Source organism: Piliocolobus tephrosceles, chromosome 16, assembly GCF_002776525.5.
Source record: "Piliocolobus tephrosceles isolate RC106 chromosome 16, ASM277652v3, whole genome shotgun sequence".
Classification (NCBI taxonomy): domain Eukaryota; kingdom Metazoa; phylum Chordata; class Mammalia; order Primates; family Cercopithecidae; genus Piliocolobus; species Piliocolobus tephrosceles.
The window spans coordinates 18,856,596-18,881,805 of record NC_045449.1 but is presented as its reverse complement, the minus strand read 5'-3'; the positions used below and the strand labels follow the sequence as shown (position 1 = coordinate 18,881,805).

General features: G+C 41.8%; 1 protein-coding gene across 4 annotated transcripts in view; it reads right to left on the bottom strand.

Moving 5' to 3' along the window:
* Nucleotides 1-549: 549 nt before the first annotated feature.
* The window catches only part of AKAP10 (A-kinase anchoring protein 10), a 76,855-nt gene continuing 52,194 nt past the window's right edge, over nucleotides 550-25,210 (bottom strand). For 3 of the 4 annotated variants that reach the window (XM_031934250.1, XM_023196453.3, XM_023196454.3), the window contains 4 exons: nucleotides 21,918-22,027; nucleotides 17,150-17,232; nucleotides 5,814-5,866; nucleotides 4,692-5,165 (listed from right to left, as the gene is read on the bottom strand). In XM_031934250.1, coding sequence (XP_031790110.1) covers nucleotides 5,040-5,165; nucleotides 5,814-5,866; nucleotides 17,150-17,232; nucleotides 21,918-22,027 — 372 coding nt within the window. In that variant the 3' untranslated portion in view covers nucleotides 4,692-5,039. Of the gene's footprint in view, nucleotides 2,093-4,691; nucleotides 5,166-5,813; nucleotides 5,867-17,149; nucleotides 17,233-21,917; nucleotides 22,028-25,210 lie in introns of those variants that run through there. The other variant, XM_023196452.3, reaches the window with a different exon arrangement.

Genomic DNA, 25,210 nt, shown 5'->3' with positions numbered 1-25,210 from the left:
ACATGGTGGGTGCTCAATGTTGGAGGAATTGAATTCCAACTTTAAAATGAGTACAAGGATCTACTTTAGATCAAATATTACATCTGGCTAATAATTTCGGGTCACACTCCGCTTCTGTGTCTCAAAGCAGGTGGGGCATAAAAAAGTAGCCAAGTGTCAAATTTGCTGCTCTCTTTATAAGCCGTTTACAACTACTTGGCATCTCTAGCTCAGAAGCACAAATTGTATATACAAAGAAATGATCAGAAATTATCTTAACTGAAAGCACTAGTTTGAACAGCCTAGAGTCTTGTAGAAATTGTTATTCCAAAACATGCAGAGGCAGCGAGTCGCCCCAAACCACATTTTATTCTATGACCTTTACATTGCTTTTCTGTTAAAGATTGAAGCAATGTGAAATGGATGGAAATATTTTGTTAAAATAACAAAATGAATTAATCATAGCATAGATGCCTAATAAAAACCTTGGGTTTATGTCATACACTCCAAAAACAAGGCAAAGTCCAGTAGTGGCTCATGTTCTGAGTTTTTAGAAAACAAATGGAAATATTTGGAAAGATCAATATATTTCAACAGAAGAGCCATAAATACCCTGAAAGCAGAAAGTTGACACAATTTTAAATAGAATTCTCATATATATATTTTAAAATCAAACACAATTAAATATAATATGGTTTAAGTACATGGATACTTCAGCTTTAAAAGAATAACAGAGGTGGTACATAGTACCAAAAACTTACACAAAGCCTTTTTGCTTCTTCTGTCGATGAAACAGTGTGCCTCTATACAATCAAATATTGCAATGGAATAAATTCTCTGTTCATTCAAGACTTTCTCAAGGACAAAAGTGATTAATAATTATATATTTATACATATATATATATTTTTTTGCAAAGTCTGAGCAAAAGCAGTAACATCTAAGAGAACTTTCTTTCTTCTCAAACAATCATGTGCATTGAGGAAGCACTGGCGCCACGTGGTCAATGGAGTGTGCTCACCAACTGGGCAGCCCTGCTGATGGCTGTGCGGTCCCGATGCAGAAGCCAACTGAGCAGAAGTGCAGTGAGTAAGTCTCTTACTGTCCTAAAGAAAGGAGAAGAAAGACCACCAACTGCACACTTCCCAGCTCACAGCAAAGAATGGGGGAGGCCGTCAAACAAAGTCGAATGTTTTTCTCTCCCCAATCATCCTGCTCACCTTATTTAAAAAAAAAAAAAAAAAAAGTATAATTTGGGAATAACTGTTTTGTTCAAGGTGCCACAGGGGCAAAATTGGAGTCATCGCTATGCTTTCTTTCTTTCCACACATATTCTGAAGGGAAAGTTAAGTACTGGAGTGCAGAATTCCAAAGGGGCAAATCCTAATGCTCAAAGTAAACCAGATTCACACCCTTCTGTTAGCAGGGGAGAGAACGGTTTTAAGTATACTGCATCTCAGGAGGAGGAATTAAAATGTGAAAACTGTATACTGCCATCAAAGGAAGGAAGAAGTCACTGAAACTTGACCCATGACTTGTCAGCTTCCTTCTAAATTAATGCTGCTGTCAAGGAAGACTGCTAATTTACTCTCACCCTGTTCCACTGAAGCTGCTAGCACCACGCTGCCACTCAGAGCTGCCTGGCTCTCGGTGGGGCTGACTCACCTGCTTTGGAAGGACAAAGCAAAGCACCTCTGGCACCTGCTTTATGATGCTGTTAGGGATGAGTTACTGCTACGAGTGTGCATCAAGTATCGGTTCTATGCTTATCTGCTTCCCAGAGGATGTGGTCCCTGTCTATTCCAGTAGGCTAAAAGACTCTCATAAATGGGTTATTGCCATTGGAAAACTAATCATTTTCTAGTAATGTAAACAATACCATTTTGTATCTTTAAGACTCTCACTGTGTGAACGTCATGTGCATCAATTATGCCTACAGGTAACTGCATTATGGTGGAAGTCTAGGATTGTCTCCCATTCTCTCCTGGAAACAACAGTGACAGATCAGAAATATAGTGCTGTTTTCATTGGCTGTGTTGAAGAATTCAACCAAGGGAAAAAAGTTCTCTTATTTTTCACAAGCAGATTTCCTTTATCTCAAGTTTTGAGTCATAACTGAAAAAAGAAAAGAAAAGAAAATGGTAAGGTGCATTTCTCTAGCAAGTGACCTATTATTACAAATTAAGGATGGACACCAACACTCAGTGTTTACTATATACCAGAGTTTATGACAGCCAGAAGCTAACTACAATTTTGTGAGGTAAGATATTGTAATTTTCTGTGTTTTAACATATAAGCGAACAGAAGCTTAAAGAGGTTAGGTAACTTACCCAAGGGTCATTTAACAAGGACTGGCATCCAGACTTGCTTTCCCATGTTGGCAATAGATATCAGAATGAAAAATACTGCCAATTTTCAACAGAGTATTTCTACTTCTAGGAATTAACCCTACAGCATATTCAAGAGGGATGGTAAAGACACGCATGCAGACATTCACTGACTCCCTCCTGTACTCACAGCACTGGGGACAAATATCACTGGGTCCCCGGTATTGTGGCATGGGACATGTGCACATGAAGCAATTCAGTAATGGTGTGAGGTAGTTTATGCTGAATGTCCAAGTACGTCCTATAGGCAAATGTCGAGTTGGAGGTTGAAGCAGAGAGGTATCAACACAGGATAAAGAGACTGAGTATTCCTTCACAGGCCTAGGACTTCATGCATTCATAAAATCATGGAATGAGGTTTAGAAGGGGTTTTTCTTTTGGAGTTTTGGTGTCGAATTTCTCTGATCTACTAATGAGGACATGAGGAACTAAAGTAGTCACCTGCAAAAGGTCACACTTACTGCCTAAAGTAAAGAAAAACTCAGCTAGTTCTTTGAGTCCACTGCTTTTTTTTTTTTCTTTTTTTTTTTTTTTTTTGAGATGGAGTTTCATTCTTGTGGCCCAGGCTGGAGTGCACTGGTGTGATCTCAGCTCACTGCAACCTCTGCCTCTGGGGTTCAAGCGATTCTCCTGCCTCAGCCTCCCAAGTAGCTGGGATTACAGGCGTGTGCCACCACGCCCAGCCAATTTTGTATTTTTAGTAGAGACGAGGTTTCTCCATGTTGGTCAGGCTGTCTCGAACTCCCGATCTCAGGTGATCTGCCTGCCTCGGCTCCCGCAAAGTGCTGGGATTATAGACGTGAGCCACCGTGCCCGGGCCCCATTTCTGGAATTTTTTATTTCAAGAAATTCAATTTGGTTCTTTTAAAACTATTTTGCATTTTTCTCATTATGCTCTTGTTTTCCTTGATATTCTTGAACTTTTTTTTTTTTTTTTTGAGACGGAGTCTCACTCTATTGTCCAGGCTGAAGTACAAGTGGTGCAATCTCGGGTTACTGCAACCTCCGCCTCCCGGGTTCAAGTGATTCTTGTGCCTCAGCCTCCCACGTAGCTGGGACTATAAGCGCCTAACACCATGCCTAGCTATTTTTTTTTGTATTTTTAGTAGAGAAGGGGTTTCACCATATTGGCCAAGCTGGTCTTGAACTCCTGACCTCACGTGATCTACCCATGTCGCCCTCCCAAAATCCTGGGATTACAGACATGAGCCACCACGCCCAGTCACTTGAACATATTTTTAATATTTAAAATAGCCACTTGATGGTCTTTGCTAAATTCACCATCTTTCTCACATCGGGGTCTGTTTCTATAGATTGAGTTTTCTCCTGGTTATAGATTAACTTCATGTCATACTTGGTAATTTGTGATTGATGTCAGACATTCTTTTATTTTATTTTAGAGTCTGAGTTTTGCTCTTTTTGCCTAGGCTGGAGTGCAGTGGTGTGATCTCGGCTCACTGCAACCTCCACCTCCTGGGTTCAGGCAATTCTCTTGCCTCAGACTCTTGAGCAGCTGGGATCACAGGCGCCTGCCACCATGCCTGGCTAATTTTTTCTATTTTTAATAGAGACGGGATTGCACCATGTTAGCCAGGCTGGTCTTGAACTCCTGACCTCAGGTCATCACCTGCCTCAGCTTTCCAAAGTGCTGGGATTACAGGCATGAGCCACTGCGCCCAGCCTGGACATTAGACATTCTAACTTTACATTGTGAAGTGCTGAATTTTGTTGTGTTACTGTAAAGAGGGTTAGCCCTTTGTTTTGGCATGCAGTTGTTAGAGTAATTTGATCCTTTAAAAATTTGCTTTGAAACTTGGTTCAGGTGGTTGTACTCCAGGCCTAATTTATCTTCAGTAGTAAGGCATAATCTTTGTGAAGACACTACCCAATGCCTTGTGTATTACAAAGTCTCTCTACTCTGGCCAGATCCTTCTGGCCACGAACTTTTCTTAGCCCTATGTTCACCCCACTAATTTCTGGGGGGTTCTTTACCTGGACATATGCATTTTCACCCCACACATATACAGATAACCTAGGCCAAGGATCCAAGGGAACCTCTCTAAATATCTCTACAGCTTTCTTTCTGGGCAGCTTCCTCTTTTCTGGTATCTTATCCTACGACTTCTACTCAAATTGGTCTCTCTGAACTTTGATTTTTTTTTTGAGATGGAGTTTTGCTCTTGTTGCCCAGGCTGGAGTGCAGTGGCGTGATCTCAGCTTACTGCAACCTCCATCTCCCTGGTTCAAGCGATTCTCCTGTCTCAGCCTCCCAAATAGTTGGGATTACTGGCGCCTGCCACCACACCCAGCTAATTTATGTATTTTTGTAGAGACGGGGTTTCACCATGTTGGCCAGGCTGGTCTTGAACTCCTGATCTCAAGTGATTCACCCACCTTGGCTTCCCAAAGTGCTGGGATTACAGGGGTGAGCCACTGCACCTGGCCTGAACTTTGATTTTTAACTCTTTCGTTCAGCAAGACTACTGCGCTCTGTTTGGTTTCAATGGTTTCCCTGTATTGCCCATTGTCCAATATATGGAAACAGTTGTTTCATTTAGTTTGTCTGTTGTCTAGTTGCTTATGATAAGAAGGCAATCCCCATAGCAGTTAATCTTTCAAATGCAAAGAAACCCCTTATGTCCTTTTTTATTTTTATACCTGGAAAATAATACTTTTTAGTTTACACAAAACAAAGTCATCCTTACCTTTGTAGATTTCTCTAATGGTTGATCATACTGTGCCTGCTGCATAACGTCACTGACTATCATTTTAGCAATCTTCCAAGCTAGCTCTTCCTGGGCCTAAAGAAAATAATTTAAACTGGTGATAATGGTTATTCATTAGATGGATCAAGATGCACATACTCAGTGCTCTTAACAAATGGCTTATGCACATCATTTCTACTTATTTGGATAAGAATTTCATTCCCACGTACGAAAAAACCTGGGCCACCCTCTGGCTATGAATATTAACATGTCATTCTCTGTCTTCCAGTGTCAACTACTGGATACCTAGCACTGGAACTACTTTCAGGGTAGACGGTCAAAATAAAACACTTTCCTTTTTTCACCTCCCATCTCTCAATGTACTTAACTATTAAAAAAAGCAAGCCTCCACTACTTAAAGTAAAACTGATGGCAGGGAGGGAAACATTTGAGCTTTTGATCTATACACTGATTACTGGTGCCTGCTGGCTGATGGAAACTTGAATGCATGTATATCCTTCAGTGGTCCTAGCCTCTGGACTGAAGATACTTTCACTGCTACTATCAGGCAATTGTTATATGTTAAGAAGGGACCACTCTTTCTTGATACATTGTGGATAAGAGAGCATAAATGTGCCATGCTGCTTAAACATGGGAACTAAAGAAAAAGAAAATTTTAAACCTTACTCACACGAGGATGGCACTTATAAACAGAAATCTCTTTATCCTAAAAGTAGAATTTACCTCATCAGTATTTCCTTGCACCCATTTCTTCATAGCTTGTGAGAACATGGATCCTAGTAAACAAAAACAAAATTGAATGTACATTTCATGCATAATCTTACATTAAAAATGCACCGGGCACAGTGGCTCACGCCTGTAATCCTAGCACTTTGGGAGGCCGAGGCAGGTGGATCACCTGAGGTCAGGAGTTCGAGACCAGCCTGGCCAACATGGTGAAACTCTGTCTCTATTAAAAATACAAAAATTTACCAGGCATGGTGGTGTGCGCCTGTAATCCCAGCTACTCGGGAGGCTGAGGCAGAAGGATTGCTTGAACCTGGGAAGTGGAGGTTGTGGTGAGCCGAGATCGCACCATTGCACTGCAGCCTAGGGGACAAGAGCGAGACTTCAACTCACAAAAAAAAAAAGAAAAAAAGTGACTAAAAAAAAAAAAGCTCTTATTTGGCTGGCCGTGGTTCACACCTGTCACCATAGTACTTTGGGAGGCTGAGGTGGGTGGTTCACCTGAGGTTAGGCGTTCGAGACCAGCCTGGCCAACATGGTGAAACCCCTGTCTCTACTAAAATAACAAAAATCAGCCGGGCATGGTGGCAGGCACCTATAATCCCAGCTACTCAGGAGGCTAGGCAGGAGAATTGCTTGAACCCAGGAGTGGAGGTTGCAAAAAAAGCTGGGCACGGTGGTTCACTCCTATAATCCTAGCACTTTTGGGGAGGCCACGGTGGGTGGATCACCTGAGGTCAGGAGTTTGAGACCAGCCTAGCCAACATGATGAAACCATGTAACTACTAAAAATGTAAATAATAAAAAAAAATTTAGCCAGGTAGCAGGCACCTATAATCCCAGCTACTTGGGAGGCTGAGGCAGGAGAATCACTGGAACCCAGGAGGCGGAGGTTGCAGTGAGCCCAGATTACACCATTGTACTCCACCCTGGGCGACAGAGTGAGACTCCATTTCAAAAACAAAAACCCACCATCACCACCACCAACAACAAAATGCTCTTTTAAAAGCTGTTGCTTCCAGACATGGATATTCTTGTGTGATAGCATCCAAAACACTAAGGAATGCTGCATTAATAAAAACTGATTATATTGCTTCCATAACAGAGTATTTAACTTGCAAACATCATGGCTTGACAAACTTTTGAAAAGGTGTTTCAGAGTTCTGGACTTTTCTTCTACTCTCCTCACTTGATGAAAGAAACTAACATCTAGTGTTAGTTTGCGGCAAACATTAAAAAACAAAACAAAACCCTAACCAGGATATTGCTCTTGGGTAAGAATCTAGCAATACATTGGGAGACATCAACACATTTGTTATGTTTTCAAACCTTCCAGACCAGATCCTATATAAAATGGCTTCTAGGACAGAGTATGCCACTACATTCTAGTTCACTGGTCTACATAAACTAGCCGGGTAAGAGAAGAGTTTCAAAGAGCCATACTCCATCCAAGCTAGAGTACACCTTAACTTCCTAGGATGTGTAAGCCCACATCTGTAATCACATGCTGAGAATCATCTGAAGTAGGCCAGCCTCTATTTCTACAAATGAAATACACAGCTTACTTTGTTATTTAATAATTTGAACACTCTCACTTGCTAACTTTGCTTTAAACCAAGTTAACTGTTGGTAGACTATTTCTTGAGGCAAGGTCCTGATTCATTCCATAACTGAATTCATAAAAAAAAAAAAACCTGGATCCTTTTCCCTCAATTTTTATTATTACCTAAGGGTTTAAATATTGGTTTATTCAAATTTTACTGCCAACCAGAGTCTACAGAGCCACAATGTTAAATGCTGTGCCTGAAGGCTCAACTGGCTGTTGAATCATCCCATGCACTGTTCTTTTTTCAGGCCACCCTGCAGAGTCACTCTGTTGACAGTCTCCCTGTTGTTGACTGATACTTTTTCCTCTAAACCCACATCTTAGACTCTTCCTCTGTGCATTCCATCCTCCTTTAATACGGAGCTTCTCCAGGATCCAACTGCCAGCTTTCCTTTCATCTTCAACACATTCTCTTTGGGCATCTCATTCCCTTGTGTGGATTTAACTTCCTTTGATCTGCAGATAACTTAGAAACCCCTTGAGTGTCAAACCTGTAGTTCCAAATTGTCCAAAGGCATCTCAAACTGAATCTATTTCAAACTGAACTAATCTATCTCCCACCTACTCTTTTTCTGTGTTGTGTGTCTCAGTTAACGTCACACATTTTCATCTAGAGAACCCATGTTAAAAAATCTCAATCTACCTTCCCAATTTAAACATGAAATCTGGTTACCAAATTTCACCTTAGAATTCAACCTTGGACATATCATAAATCTGACCTTCCCTCTAATTCTTGCTACCACTACCTAACTTTGAATCTTTTTCTTCTCCTATCTACATTACTAGCTAATTCCACTGGCTGACTGGTGTCCCTGATGCCAGTCTCTCCCAACTCCAATTCATTGTCATTCTACTGACAGGCAAAAACATCTGGTTAGTACTTTGTTTACAAATCTCTGATGTCTACATGATGCAAGTCTAAGATCCTTAAAATGACATGTAGGGGATTTATCAATTTAAGTACAGTTTTGTCTCCCACCACTGTATCCAAGCACAAGGGATTGCCATACATGGGCACACGCTCATAGCATCCTTTTACAATTCCTTCTTGTTACACTGTCTCCTAGATGATGTTAATGTAACTTAAGTTACCTTGCTTGCTCTTCTCATAATCTCAGAAGTCTCTTTTCAAAACTCAATCTTGGCTGGCACAGTGGCTCACACCTATAATCCCAGCACTTTGGGAGGCTGGGGTGGACAAATCACTTAAGGTCAGGAGTTTGAGACCAGTCTAACCAACATGGTGGAACCCCGTCTCTACTAAAAATACAAAAATGGTCAGGTGTGGTGGCGCATGCCTATAATCCCAGCACTTTGGGAGGCCGAGACAGGCAGATAACCTGAGATCAGGAGTTCGAGATCAGCCTGTTCAACATAGTGAAACCCCGTCTCTACTAAACATACAAAAATAAACTGGGGATGGTGGCACACACCTGTAGTCCCAACTACTAGGGAGGCTGAGGCAGAAGAATTGCTTGCACCCAGGAGACAGAGCTTGGAGTGAGCCAAGATCGTGCCACTGCACTCCAGCCTGGGTGACAGAGCAAGACTCCATCTCAGAAAAAAACAAAATGAAACAAAAACACAGAAAATTAGCTGGGTGTGGTGGCACGTGCCTGTACACTCAGCTACTTGAGAGGCTGAGGCAGAATTGCTTGAACCTGGAAGGCAGAGGTTGCAACGAGCTGAGGTGGTGTCACTGCACTCCAGCCTGGGCCATGGAGCGAGACTCTCAAAAAAAGAAAACTCAGTCTTTTCCTCTGTGCTCTATTATCAAGGTTTTAAAACTCAAATTAAAACTATAGGCTAGTAAATGATGAAAATTCTTTCCAGCTGCCCCCAATAAGGAAGAAGAGAAAGGCAGAAGAAGGGGAGTCAAACTGTAAACAAACTGTTGTCAAGGTGGTATTCTGAACCAAAGCCCTGTAGTTGCTACTAACCTGCTGTGTGACTCCTAACAAATCACAATCTCCCCATTCCTCAATTTCTTTCTTTTTTTTTAAGACGGAGTCTCACTCTGTTGCCCAGGCTGGAGGATGGAATGTAGTGGTGCATTATCAGCTCACTGCAAACTCTACCTCCTGGGTTCAAGCGATTCTCCTCCCTCACCCTCCCTAGTAGCTGGGATTACAGGTACCCGCCACCACACCTGGCTTTTTTTTTTTTTTTTTTTTGAGATGGAGTCTCACTCTGTTACCCAGGCTGCAGTGCAGTGGCCGGATCTCAGCTCACTGCAAACTCCGCCTCCCGGGTTCACGCCATTCTCCTACCTCAGCCTCCTGAGTAGCTGGGACTACAGGCGCCTGCCACCTCGCCCAGCTAGTTTTTGTAGTTTTTAGTAGAGACGGGGTTTCACCGTGTTAGCCAGGATGGTCTCGATCTCCTGACCTCGTGATCTACCCGTCTCGGCCTCCCAAAGTGCTGGGATTACAGGCTTGAGCCACCACGCCCGGCCTTTTTTTTGAGACAGAGTCTCACTCTGTCGCCTAGGCTGGAGTTCAGTGATGCGATCTCAGCTCACTGCAACCTCTGCCTCCCGGGTTCAAGGGATTCTCCTGCCTCAGCCTCCCGAGTAGCTGGGACTACAGGCACCTGCCACCATGCCTGGCTAATTTTTTGTATTTTTAGTAGAGACGGGGTTAGCAAGGATGGTCTCGAACTCCTGACCTCATGATCTGCCCACCTTGGCCTCCCAAAGTGCTGGGGGATTACAGGCGTGAGCCACCGCACCTGGCCCTAATTTTTGTATTTTTAATAGAGGCGAGGCTTCACCATGTTGGCCATGCTGGTCTTGAACTCCTGACCTCAGTGATCCTCTTGCCTTGGTCTCGCAAACTGCTGAGATTACAGGCGTGAGCCACTGTGCCCAGCCTTCAATTTCTACATTTGTAGAATGAGGAGATGATATACACAGATACATCATCTAAGAATTGCATGAGCTTGAAAATGCTAGGAAATATCAATTATTTGGGAACTGAGAAGAGAATGGCCTCTGTGAGTATCCTCAGAAGTAATCTGGCTAAGAAAACTTAGTGTCTATGTCAGTGTGGCAAAGGGCAACCAAGTTTAAAAAATGATTTTTTTCTTACATAAATATAATCTGTAATCTTATCACTCAGAAAATCCCAAATGAAATTCTTAAGTATTAACTAATTCAATCAATAAATATTTAAGGAGTACTTACCATGTGCTAGGCATAATTTCGGAATCAGGAAATATAGTGCCAAATAATACAGACAAACTCACTGCTCTCATAGAGGTAATATTCTAGTCATGAAAAAGAAACTACTTTTATTTACTTTTTAGACACAGGGTCTCACTTTGTCACTAGGCTAGAGTGCAGTGGCACGATCAAGGCTCACTGTTGCCTCGACCTCCTGGGCCCAAGCGATTCTCCCACCTCAGCATCCCAAGTGGCTGGGACCACAGGCATGTGTCACCACGCCCAGCTAATTTTTAAACAATTTTGTATAGACAGGGTCTCACTTTGTTGCCCAGGCTGGTCTTGAAGTCCTGGGCTCAACCAATTCTCCAAACTAGACTCCCAAAGTATTGGGATTACAGGTGTGAGGCACCATGTCCAGCTGAGAAATAAACAAGTATATAAATAAATGAACAAGATAATTTCAGACAGTGAATAAGAAAATAGGCCGGGCGTGGTGGCTCACTGCTGTAATCCCAGCACTTTGGGAGGCCGAGAGATGTGCACTGCTTGAGGCAGGAGTTTGAGACCAGCTTTGGCAAAACCCTGTCTCTACAAAAAGTAAAATAATAAGCCAAGCGTGGTGGTGTGTGCCTGCAGTTCCAGCTACTCAAGAGGCTGAGGTGAAAGGATCATCTGAGCCCAAGAAGTTGGGGCTGCGGTGAGTCGTGATTCCAGCCTGGGCAAGACCCTGTCTCAGAAAAAAAAAAAAAAAGAAAGAAAGAAAAAAGGAAAAGAAAAAGAAAAGAAAGAAGTGGTAGTGAGTGGTACATGCAACGGATTTTAGATCATGTGAGTTGGAAAGGTCCCTCTCTGAAGAGATAATATTGAGATGAGAAGGAGGAACCATCCTTGCATGAAAGCCATGGCAGGGCTTGCCACAGTCATGAAACAGCAACTGCAGAGGCCCTCAAAGGGAAGAAACTTCAGCAAAAGAATAAAAGATAGTCCAATGAGAGCTCAGTCCATGAAAGGAGTGGTTCAAAGTAAGGTGATAGAGGCCAGCAAGGGACATTCACAGGTCACAGCAAAGAGTCTAGATTTCATTCCAAATGCAACAGGAAGCCACAGGGGAAGAGATGAGGTGGATGATTAAGCAATAAAGTATGCATAAGGCAAGAAAATTCAAAAAGCAGAGGAAAAGGGTATATTGAAAAGTAAAAGGCACCTCTTTCTTCTCATCTCTAATGTAATCACTGTTAAATTTTACGTGTATCCATTCAGGCAATATTTTAATGTACAGACCAATATATAGAAGGCCTTTCAAAAACACCATATACAACACACCCATGTATTCTAATCTAAAATGTGTAACACGAATCATCAAGACTATATGTGTAACTTCCAGTTTACAAGAAATGTCAAGGAGACAGAAATAAGCTAAATAACAACCAGGAAATTTCAGAAGATTAAACATTCTGTAGGTTAACTGATATGCTTAACAAGTCAGGGTCATTAAAAAGGAACAAGCTGGAGTAAAACAGACTGAGACTATGCCCTCTTATTTACATCCTTGGCATTCAGCATAGTGCCTGGCACACAGTAATCACTCAAATGCCTTCTGAGTGAATAAATTCAATCTCTAGGCTCCTACACACCACCAAAAAATACTTTGACTTAAAGAGACGTCTGGACGATTAAAAGAAGTACCAGGATATATGGCGGTGTTTAACCCAACTGCAGAAATTCCTATTCATTAGTTTATGTGGGCATATCTCAATCAGATTAATAATACAAATAACTTCACAGATGGGCTTGCTGGTAGAAATATAATCTTTTTGCCTCTACCTTCAAATACAACCCGAACTGGACTGGTCTTCCACTACCAGCCTAATCCACACCACCATCATCCCCTACTTAGATTACGATTACGGCAAGAATGTTGTTTCTCTGCTTCTATTCTTGAAGCCCTACACTTAATTTTCCAAATAGCTGATACAGCAATCCCTTAAAAACATAAATCCCATCATTTCCCTGCTCCAACTTCCAATGTGTCCCTGAGACTTTTGAGTCCTTGCCATGGTCTCTGGTGACCTCCCAACTCATTCACCTTCTACTGCTCATTCCTTTGCTCACTCCATTCCACTCCGGGCTTGCTGTTCCTTGATCATGCTGAGCTCTCTAGCTTTGGGCCTCTATCCTTGTTCCTTCCATCAAGAACACTCTTCCTCCACTTGCTGCCTGGGCTTATGCCCCCAGTGCGCTCAGGTCTACTAAAAATGCCACCTCCTCAGTGAGGCCTTTCCCGACAACTACCTTGAAAACAGCACTCCCTACTACTCTCTCCCAGGCCCCTACCCTGCTTTTCATGTAACACACGTACACAGGCTGCATTTGTTATCTGTTACTGTCTCTACCAATATAATGTAAGTTCCACGAAAGCAGGAACTTTGCTTTCTTCCCCAGGACCCAGAACAGTAGATGCATATAGTAGGCACTCCATTGTTCTATAGAATGAATGAATGAAGGAATAACATAAAGAGACTGAATGAATAGAACGAGCAGATATAGTGGTTTGGGAAAAAATTTCCTGTATATCTTCAACTGCTCATAATACACCTTAATTCATATAAAACAAACAGAAACAAACAGAACACCAAACACCTATGCTATACCTAACACATATACGTATGAAGCAGGAACACTTCTTCATGAGCTATCAGAGGTATGAGACCAGATTTTAAAAAAAAAAAAAACCAGGCCGGGCACAGTGGCTCACGCCTGTAATTCCAGCACTTTGGGAGGCCGAGGTGGGCAGATCACGAGATCAGGAGATTGAGACCATCCTGGCTGACATGGTGAAACCCTGTCTCTACTAAAAGTAACAAAAAATTAGCCGGGCTTGGTGACCGACGCCTGTAGTGCCAGCTATTTGGGAGGCTGAGGCAGGGGCATGGCATGAACCCAGGAGGCGGAGCTTGCAGTGAGCCAAGATTGCGCCACTGCACTCCAGCCTGGGCGACAGAGCAAGACTCCATCTCAGAGGGGGAAAAAAAAAGCTCAGAGATTTTCTATTAATACTGGGGAGGAGGAGACCCCATTATCCTTATAGACAGAAGCTGCCTAAAGACACTGTAGAGTTCTTCCTGGCCAATGCCTCACAATGGTCATCTGGCACTTCCTCTGTTCTGAAACCACCGCTGACCTCTTCCCAGTATTCCTTAAAAAAATTTTGTTTTGTTTTTTAGACACAGGGTCTTGCTCCATTACCTAGGTGGAAGTGTGATGGCGTGATCACAATTCACTGCAACCTCACCTTCCTGGGCTCCAACACTTCTCCTGTCTTAGTCTCACAAAGTGCTGGGATTACAGGTATGAACCATCATGCAGCCGCCAATATTCTTCTTTTATCCAATACAAGCTCATGCCTGTAAGCCCAGCACTTTGGGAGGCCAAGCTGGGCAGATCACTTGAAGCCAGGAGTCTGAGGCCAGCATGGTCAACATGGCAAAACCCCATCTCTACTAAAAATACAAAAAATTAGCCAGGCGTGGTGGCAGGTGCCTATAATCCCAGCTACTTGGGAGGCTGAGGCAGAATAATTGTTAGAACCCGGGGGGCAGAGGTTGCAGTGAGTCGTGATCGCACCATTGCACTCCAGCCTGGGCAACAGAGCAAGACTCTGTCTCCAAAAAAAAAAAAAAAAAAAGAAAAAGAAAACAAGAAAAAGAAAGGCACATAACTACTAGACTGTCAAATTTTTGAAAGCAAGATCTGAATCTTCTAACCTGCTGTGTGAATACAAGTACACAAAGAGGCACTCAAAATCATTTACTTAAAACATACACACAATTTTTTCCCCTTTCCTTAACTCAGGAAAAGCAAAACATTATTTACTGAATGAACTGTGTAGATTTTCCTTCAGTCTTAAGATTCTTCCCAACAGTGTACCTAAGACTTCTCTGACAAAACAGGAAATAAAAGTAATTATTTGGATAAATAAAGTCAACTAGGTAATAGGCCCTTTTTTGGTTTAAATTACTTCAATAATTGTTGCATTTTTTGCTTACTCTGTCAAATGTATATCTGACCAAAAAGTAGATCATTCATCAAAATGAAGAGATGCAATTAATTACCTAAATAATAGTTGCATTAAGAAAATAAAATGGGCCAGGTGTGGTGACTCACACCTATAATCCCAGCACTCTGGGAGGCCAAGGTGGGTGGATCACGAGGTCAGGAGATGGAGATCATCCTGGTCAACATGATGAAACCCCATCTCTGCTAAAAATACAAAAAAATTAGCTGGGCCTGGTGGTGCATACCTGTAATCCCAGCTACTCGGGAGGCTGAGATTACAGGAGAATCACTTGAACCCAGGAGGCAGAGGTTGCACTGAGCCGAGATCATGCCTCTACATTCCAGTCTGGCAACAGAGCTAGACTCTGTCCCCCACGCCAAAAAAAGAAAGAAAATAAGATGGCTGGGTGCAATGGCTCACACCTGTAATCTCAGCACTTTGGGAGGCTGAGGTGGGCACAGATTACGAGGTTAGGAGTTCAAGACCAGCCTGGCCAACATGATGAATCCCCGTCTCCACTAAAAATACAAAAATTAGCCAGGTGTGGTGGCACGCGCCTGTAATCCCAGCTACTTGGAAGGCCGAGGCAGAAGAATTGCTTGAACCCAGGAGGCAGAGGTTGCAGCGAGATCATGCCACTGCACTCCAGCGCTGGGCAACAGAGCAAGACTCCATCTCAGGAAAAAAAAAGAAAATAAGATAAATGGCCAGACATGGTGGATCACGCCTGTGATCCCAGCACTTTGGGAGGTCCAGGCAGGCGGATCACCTGAAGTCAGGAGTTTGAGACCAGACCAGCCTGGTCAACGTAGCGAAACCCTGTCTCTACTAAAAATGCAAAAATTAGCCATGGTGCCTGTAATCCCAGCTACTCAGGAGCCTGAAACAGAATTGCTTAAACCCGGAGGCAGGTGCACAGGCACGTGCCACCAAGTCTGGCTAATTTCTGTGTTTTTAGTAGAGATGGGGTTTCACCATGTTGGCCAGGATGGTCTCAATCTCTTGACCTTGTGATCCACCTGCCTCGGCTTCTCAAAGTGCTGGGATTACAGGCGTGAGCCACAGCGTCTGGCCAATAGCTCTTAATCTTAAATGTACTTATGAAAATTGAGTATTTTCTTCTTACAAAAATTAAAGACAATACTGTCAATACAACCAAACTGAAAACTTCTAGATACCATCTGTCACGGATCCACATTTGTTTCTGAAATCTTCCTGTGTAAACCAGGAAGAAACCGAAATCAGTCACAAAGAATGCACTTGACAAAAAAGATTTCTGTGTCTAACCCTTGGATTTGACTAAGCTACTCTTCTGATGAAACGAACAATTTGAATTTTGACCTATCAATATTTTCCACATATATTTCTTATTTATTTATTTATTATACTTTAAGTTCCAGGGTACACGTGCACAACGTGCAGCTTTGTTACATATGTATACATGTGCCATGTTGGTTGGTGTGCTGCACCCATTAACTCATCATTTACATTAGTTATATCTCCTAATGCTATTCCTCCCCTCTCCCCCAACCCCATGACAGTGTCCGGTGTGTGATGTTCCCCACCCTGTGTCCAAGTGTTCTCATTGTTCAATTCCCACCTATGAGTGAGAATATATGGTGTTTGGTTTTCTGTCCTTGCGATAGTTCGCTCAGAATGATGGTTTCCAGCTTCATCCATGTCCTTACAAAGGACATGAACTCATCCTTCTTTATGGCTGCATAGTATTCCATGGTGTATATGTGCCACATTTTCTTAATCCAGTCTATTTTCTATATATATTTCATTACTTTCATCAATCTTGAGGAAATTTAATAAAAATAATTTAATAAGGCCAGGCACAGTGGCTCACACCTGTAATTCCAGCACTTTGGGATGCCAAGGCAGGTGGATTGCTTGAGGTCAGGAGTACGAGACCAACCTAGCCAACGTAGTGAAACCCCTTCTCTGCTAAAAATACAAAAATCAGCCAGGTGTGGTGATGTGCACCTGTAGTCTCAGCTACTCAGGAGGCTGAGCAGGAAAATCGCTAGAACCTAGGAAGCAGAGGTTGCAGTGAGGTGAGATCAGACCACTGCACTCCAGTCTGGGTGACAGAGCAAGAACTGTCTCAAAAAATTAAAAAAAAAAAAAAAAAAAAAAAAAGGAAAAAAAGAAAAGAAAAAATATAACAATTTAATAAAATAAAGGGTCTCAAACATTAAGTCCAACTTAGGTTGGGTATTTTGCCATTAAATAAAAAAACAGACAATGCTTTTTCATATTCATGTGCCTTCTGGAGTGGCAAAGCAAGTTCACTAACTTTTGATTCAGAGGAAATTGCATAAAGATGTGACTACATGAAGCCCTTGTACTTACTTGTGACCATAAACACAAGGTGAAAGATACAGTAGTTATTTTACAAAACAAACAGTTTAAACCTTCAGTGGTCTTTGACTTACAGTCAACTGACTTACAGTCAATGTGAGTAAAGGCTTAATATGAAGTATAAAAACACCACAAACCTTTTGATTTCTTTACATCAGGTTCAGGCTCAGATTCTCGGATGAATTGCCCCAAGTCACTGACTCTTCCAAATGTCATCTTCCTAAATAAGGATGAACAGAAGACTATAACCGCTAACAATCAGTTTTAAATTTAGGAGAAAAAAATCAATTTTAAGTGTTTTATCTAAATCTAGAAAGCCAGAAACACAATTTACAGCTATCCTATGTAACTTAAAGTAGGGCTTATTTGAAGTAAAACGTTGCTGCACAGAAAGCAAGATAACCTTTGAGTGCAATTCCATTAGAAATCCTCAAACAGTTTACAAAACATGGTGAGTCAACAGGTAATTCACAATTCTAAAACTCACAAAGAGAAAAAAGGCACAAGAATAGCCAAGACAATTTTGTCAAAGAAGCAGCCAAAAGGTAGGTCTTGCTCTAACAATGACTGAAATATATTATAAAGCCATAGTTGTGTGTATATATGTTTGTTTATACTAAAACTATAGTACAAAACAAAGTTAAAAAGCAAAAAGCAGCCAGGCATGGTGGCTCATGCCTAAAATCCCAGTACTTTGGGAGGCCAAGGCAGGCGGATCACTTGAGGCCAGCAGTTTGAGACCAGCCTAGCCAACATGGTGAAATGCTGTCTCTACTAAAAATACAAAAATTAGCTGGGTGTGGTGGTGGGTGCCTGTAATCCCAGCTACTCAGGAGGCTAAGGCAGGAGAATTGCTTGAACCAGGGAGGTGGAGGTTGCAGTTGCAGTGAGCTGAGAGCCGAGATCATGCCATTGCACTCCAGCCTGGGCAACAGAGTAAGACTCTGTCTCCAAAAAAAAAAAAAAAAGCAAAACATACAGTAAGGTTCTTATTTTTAAGATATTACCAACCAATGATTAGTATTGAGAAACATGTACAGATTTTTTTTTTTTAATAATGAAGTGTCATGCCGAAAAATATACACAATTTTAACAAGTCACTAATAAAATCATGCAACAGAAATAATGTGAAAAGGAGATGAATAGTCAATTCATAAAAGAAAAAACCTGAACAATCAAGAGATATACCAAAAGAAACCCAATCTGAACCTAAGACTGGAAAAAAAATTAAGTCTGAATTTTTTTTTTTTTTTTTCTTGAGATGGAATCTCACTCTGTTGCTAGGCTGGAGTGCTGTGGTGCGATCTCAGTTCACTGCAACCTCTGCCTCCCGGGTTCAAGTGATTCTCCTGCCTCAGCCTCCCGAGTAGCTAGACTACGGGCGTGTGCCACCACGCCCAGCTAATTTTTGTATTTTTAGTAGAGACAGGGTTTCACCATGTTGGCCTGGGTGGTCTTGATCTCTTGATCCGCCCGCCTCGGCCTCTCAAAGTGCTGGGATTACAGGCGTTAGCCACTGTGTCCAGCCAAAAGTCTGAAGTATTCTTATTAATGACTGGTGAGAACATAAAATGATGTAGATACTTTATTTTTTATTTTTTTATAAGAGTTTTTTTAAATTTTTTAATCAGTGTTGACCAGGTTGGCCTCGAACATGTAGCCTCGCCTCCCCAAGTGCCAGGGCAACCGGCCTGAGCCACTGCGGCAACCCATGTAGATACTTTAAAAAGTAAATTGTAAGAGCTATCAAAATTTAAAATCTGGGCCAGGCGTGGTGGCTCATGCCTGTAACCCCAGTGCTTTGGAAGGCCAAGATGGAAGGACTGCTTGAGCCTAGGAGTTTGAGACCAGCCAGGGCAACATAGTGAGACTTCATTTCATTTTTTTTCAAAAATCTTTTCAAAAAAAAATTTTAAAATCTGCTTCTTGGTACAAAGAAGCATATAAAAGGAGATCCTTCGTAATACTGGGTATAAGAGGGAAAAACTGCCGGGCGCGGTGGCTCAAGCCTGTAATCCCAGCACTTTGGGAGGCCGAGACGGGCGGATCACGAGGTCAGGAGATCAAGACTATCCTGGCTAACACGGTGAAACCCCGTCTCTACTAAAAATACAAAAAACTAGCTGGGCGAGGTGGCGGGCGCCTGTAGTCCCAGCTACTTGGGAGGCTGAGGCCGGAGAATGGCGTGAACCCGGGAGGCGGAGCTTGCAGTGAGCTGAGATCCGGCCACTGCACCCCAGCCTGGGCGACAGTGCAAGACTCCGTCTCAAAAAAAAAAAAAAAAACTGCAAATGACTTAAACACTCATTGATACCAAAATGGCAAAACAGTAACACATACACTATGAGATACTCTGCTACAGTTATGAGTTATAATAAATATTATATACGGAATACTACAGTATAAAATGAGGTAAGTCTGTATAGATGAACATAGGAATGTCCAAAACTCACTGTGAATGAAAGTACAACGTACAGAATGGAGTGTAATTATCAATTACATAAAAACAAGCAAACAAAAATGCACACCATAAGAATGATTACTGTGAGTAGGAACGGAAGAAAATAAGCAATGGTACATGAACAAAGGGGACATTAAACTTAACTATAAATTTAATTTTTTATAAGAATAATGCCAGGTGTGGTGGCTCATGCCTGTAATCCCAGCACTTTGGGAGGCTGAGGAAGGTGGAACTTGAGGTCAAGAATAATGCATTTGTCAAGTTGGTTAAAAGAAAAATTCTGTGAACATCAATATGTCAGTTTATTTCAGGCAAAGTCGATCTTATTTTAGAGATACCCTCCTAATAAGTTATTTCATATATGGGTGCTGATATACCAACTGATACAATTTACTTGCCTTGAGAAAAATTTCAGGAAGATGCTAAAATCACAAAACTAAAACAAATATTAAAAACCATCTTTATTTATTTTTAATAAAGACAGGGTTTCACCATGTTGGCCAGGCTGGTTTCAAACTCCTGACCTCAAGTGATCTGCCTGCCTCAGCCTCCCAAAGTGCTGGGATTACAAGTGTGAGCCACTGTGCCTGGCGAAGGTAATCTTTAAAGATAAAGAAAAATGATCATTTCTCTTTTCTGCTTCATTTTATATATTTAAAAAATACATGCTGAGCATGATGGCTCACGCCTGTAATAGCAGCACTTTGGGAGGCCAAGGCAGGTGGATCACGAGGTCAGGAGATCGAGACCATCCTGGCTAAAATGGTGAAACCCTGTCTCTACTAAAAATACAAAAAATTAGCCGGGCGTGGTGGCACACGCGTGTAGTCCCAGCTACTTGGGAGGCGGAGGCAGGAGAAACGCTTGAATCTGGGGTGACAGAGGTTGCAGAGAGTGAGACTGCACCAGTGCATTCCAGCCTGGGTGACAGAGCGAGACTCTGTCTCAAAAAAACAAAACAAAAACATGTGTATTTACATTACACACACACACAATTACAGAAGTGAAACATCACACAATGGGTAGACTTTATGTAAGGTCTTAAATAAACGAACCATTCCTTAAGAATAACATCATCTTTGGGAATGAATTCATTTAGGTTTACTGTCCATTATTTTTTATTTTATTATTATTTTTGAGACAGAGTCTTGCTCTGTCGCCCAGGCTGGAGTGCAGTGGCATGATCTCAGCTCACTGCAACCTCCGCCTCCAGGGTTCTAGCAATTCTCCTGCCTCAGCCTCCTGAGTAGCTGGGACTACAGGCACACGCCGCCACGCCCAGCTTTTTGTATTTTAGTAGAGATGGGGTTTCACCATGTTGCCCAGGCTGGTCTCTAACTCCAGAGCTTAGGTAATCCACCCGCCTCGGCCTCCCGAAGTGCTGGGATTACAGGCGTGAGCCACTGCGCCTGGCCTTGTCCATTATTTTCTAAAAGAAGAACTAAAGATCACTATACAAAGCGACACAGCTGAAGAAGCTGGCTTTCCAAATACAGTGTGGTCAAACAAACCTTTTACTTCCTTCAAGTACTTTCCGGGCTCCTCAGTCTCCCAATACCATTGTTGCTTTCTTTTTATTTTTTGAGACGGAGTCTCGCTCTGTCGCCCAGGCTGCAGTGCAGTGGCGCAATCTCTGCTCATTGCAAGCTCCGCCTCCCGGATTCATGCCATTCTCCTGCCTCAGCCTCCCAAATAGCTGGGACTACAGGCGCCTGCCACCACGCCCGGCTTTTTGTCTTTTTAGTAGAGATGGGGTTTCACCATGTTAGCCAGGATGGTCTCGATCTCCTGACCTCGTGATCTGCCTGCCTCAGCCTCCCAAAGTGCTGGGATTATAGGCATGACCCACTGCGCCTGGCCTACCACTGTTACTTTCTACTGAAAGCAATTAAGTATGTTGAAATCCCTTTTTCATGGTACTGCTGGGAACTGGGGAACGGGTCAGGGTAGGGTAATCAAGCCTTTACACACCTTTACATGTTAATCAAGCCACCTTTAGGGAAGAGAAAGTGATTTTATGATTGGATCTGTGGTAAATTTCAGTAAGTGGCATATCCTATAAATCACTATCTTTTTATCACAAGCTAAAATGAATAACCAAGTTAATTCTTAAATTCAAAGAAATAATTTTTGCAAGTATGAGTTATGCAGCCCAGAGTAAATAATGTTGGCATCTTTTCACTTTATTATTCTCATTTTACAGATGAAAAAACCAAGATACCAAGAGGTTAGCAGCTTGCCAATAAATGGCAGCAGAGCCAAGATTAAAACCCGGGAAGTCACTCCAGAGCCTTTACACTTAACCACCACATTATACTGCACAGTCTAAGTGAAAGTTCTGGGCATATAATAATAGATTAGAAAAAATGTAAAATTTAATTAAAAAATTTTAAAAGATGCAGTTTTTTACACTTGTAAAAATTCTACACATGAGCTAAGCTTACCCGGCATATGTTCGTTGATACAAAGATTCCGGATCCAGACTTGCCGCATCCACAATTATCGCTTCATCAAAATTTTTCAGTATTTTAATACTGGCTTTTTTCACACTGGACTACAATAGAAATTGTAAAATTAGAAGTATATGAAACAATCAGTCCTGGGCTTGGAATGTGACAGATTTGTACAAAATTTTCTTCAGTGTTTGAAATAGAAGTAACTTTCACTCAACCTCATCACTATTAAGATACTTAACAACAATGACTCTGAAATGTAACCTCATACTATAGCTAAAAGAGGAAAGCACAATATTAAAATGTACAGGTCGGGCACAGTGACTGAAGCCTGTAATCCCTAGGTTGAAGTGTGATGGCGTGATCATAACTCACTGCAGCCTCAATCTCCTGGGCTCCAGCACTCCTCCCGTCTCAGTGTCACAAAGTTCTGTGATTACAGGTATCAGCTACCATGCAGCCCTCAATATTCATCTTTTACCCAATAAAAGGATCCCAGCACTTTTGGAGGCTGAGGTGGGCAAATCACTTCAGGCCAAGAGTTAGAGGCCAGCAAGGTTAACACGGTGAAACCTCGTTTCTACTAAAAATACAAAAATTAGTCGGGCATGGTGGTACATGCCTGTAATCCTAGCTACTCTGGAGGCTGAGACATGAGAATCACTTGAGCCCAGGAGGTGGAGGTCATAGTGAGCCGAGATTGCACCACTGCTCTCCGGCCTGGGCAACAGAAGAAGACTTTGTCTTAAAAACTAAAAAATAAAACAAAACAAAATGTGTAATATATGAATTTATAAAACATTCTTAATGACCTAAGTTCCAACAAATGTGCTGTACTCACAGCATTATTTCCTCAGTGTGAAAAGCTCTCATCCATACAGAAATATGTATCCTGGGTAGTAAAACCCCATGTTTACAGGGTAAATAGGTGTTTGATTCTTGGTGAGGCCATCTGACAAAAAGAAGCTAAGGAAATCTTTCTAAAATGACTAGCTAGCTGAGTACAGCAAGTTACCCTCCAGCATTCTACCTCCTACTCCCCACCTCCACAAGAAAAGTCAGAATTGGTATTTTTGTGAAATACAGAGCCATAGGTTGACCTAGAAATTCCACTTCTAAAAATTCAGTTACAGACAGACTCATGTTGATGGAAAATGACTTATATACAAGATTATTCATTGCAGCATTCTTTAAAATAAAAGACATAAACAAGCGTAATGTCCCGACTAAGTAATAGGTTAAGTAAATAAAATAATTGAACAGACACTTATAGAACTCTCTATAGCGGGGGTGGGAGGGTAGGGAAAGGGGCTCTCATTATGTGTTGAGAAGGAACAATCTTCAAGATACACAGTTAAATAAAAAAGAAAGAGGGACCAGAATAAAGAAGAGGGAATACTTCCCAACTAATTCTATGAGGACTGTTACTCAGATACCAAAATCTCACTCTTACTTTCTGATTTCAAAACTTATTACACAGCAATAGTAATCAAGAGAGTATGGTACTGGCATAAAGACAGACATACAGATGGATGGATGTCTTATCTTTGGAATGGAAGAGAATTAAGAACCCACAAATACACCCTCACATTTATGGTCAATTGATTTCTGATGGAGTATAAATGTTATCTTAAGCATTCAGATACAAAATCTTCAACAAAATACCAGTAAATAGAATCCAGCAGCATATTGAAAAGATTACACACCATGACCAAGTGAGATTGATCTCAGGCATGCATGGTTGGTTTAACACTGAAAATCAATTAATATTTCACATCAATAGAATAAAACCCAAAACCCATATGATCATTTATACTGATACAGAAAGAACATGACAATATTCAACACCGTTTCATGATTAAAAAAAAAAAAAGCATTAAAAAATTAGGAATGATAGGGAAATTCCTCAACCTGAAAAAAGGCATTTATTGAAAACCCAGACCTAATATCATATTAAATGATGAAACTGAAAGCATTCCCTGTCAGATAGGAAACAAGACAAAGATTTTTGCTTTTGCCACTTTTACTCATCATTGTTCTGTAAGTTCTAGCCAGAAAAAAACTATCTGTATCCATAAATGACATGATCTTATATAATGAAATTCCTAAAGAATCCACAAGAAAACTATTAGAGCTAACAATCAGATTTAGTAAAGGTGAAGTTGCAAGATCAACATGTAAAAATCACTTGTATTCCTTTTTTTTTTTTTTGAGACGGAGTCTCACTCTGTCACCGAGGCTGGAGTGCAGGGGCACGATCTTGACCCATTGCAAGCTCCACCTCCGGGACTCACACCATTCTCCTGCCTCAGCCTCCTGAGTAGCTGGGACTACAGGTGCCCGCCACCACGCCTGGCTAATTTTTTTTATTTTTAGTAGAGACGGGGTTTCACTGTGTTAGCCAGGATGGTCTGGATCTCTTGACCTCATGATCCACCCATCTCAGCCTCCCAAAGTGCTGGGATTACAGGTGTGAGCCACCGCGCCCGGCCAAAATCACTTGTATTTCTATGCTCTCCCATCAATCTGAAAATGAAATTAAGAAAACAATTCTATTTATAATGGAATCGAAAAGAATTTAAACATAGGAATAAATGACCCAAGGGGGTGAAAGGCTTCTACTCTGAAAACTACAAAATTCTGCTGAACTTAGAGAACACATAAATACATGAAGATACATCTATGTTCACAAATCAGAAGACAATATTGCTAAAATGGCAATATTTCAGCTGGGTGCAGTGGCTCACGCCTGTAATCCCAGCACTTTGGGAGGCCATGGCAGGTGGATAACCTGAATTCAGGAGTTCAAGACCAGCTGGGTGAACATGGTGAAATGCTGTCTTTACCAAAAATACAAAAAAATTAGCCAGGCATGATGGTGGGTGCCTGGAATCCCAGCTACTCGGGAGGCTGAGGTAGGAAGACACTATTAATAGTAAAAAGACAGGTTGCATGTGGCTGACATCTGTAATCCCAGCAATCTGGGGGGCAGAGGTGGGAGAATCACTTTGAGCCTAGAGTTTGAGACCAGACTGGGCAACACAGTAAGATCTATCTCTACAAACAGAAAAAAAATAGCTGGCTGGGAGAGTGCGTATCTACGGCCCTAGCTATTCAGGAGGCTGAAGTGAGAGGATCACTTCGGCCCAGGAGGTCGAAGTGGCAGTAAGCTGTGATTGTGCCACTGTACTCCAGCCTGGGCAACAGAATGAGACCTTATCTCAAAAAACAAACAACAAAAACAAAACAAAACAAAAAAACCCCTTTTTTTAAAAGGTAGAGGA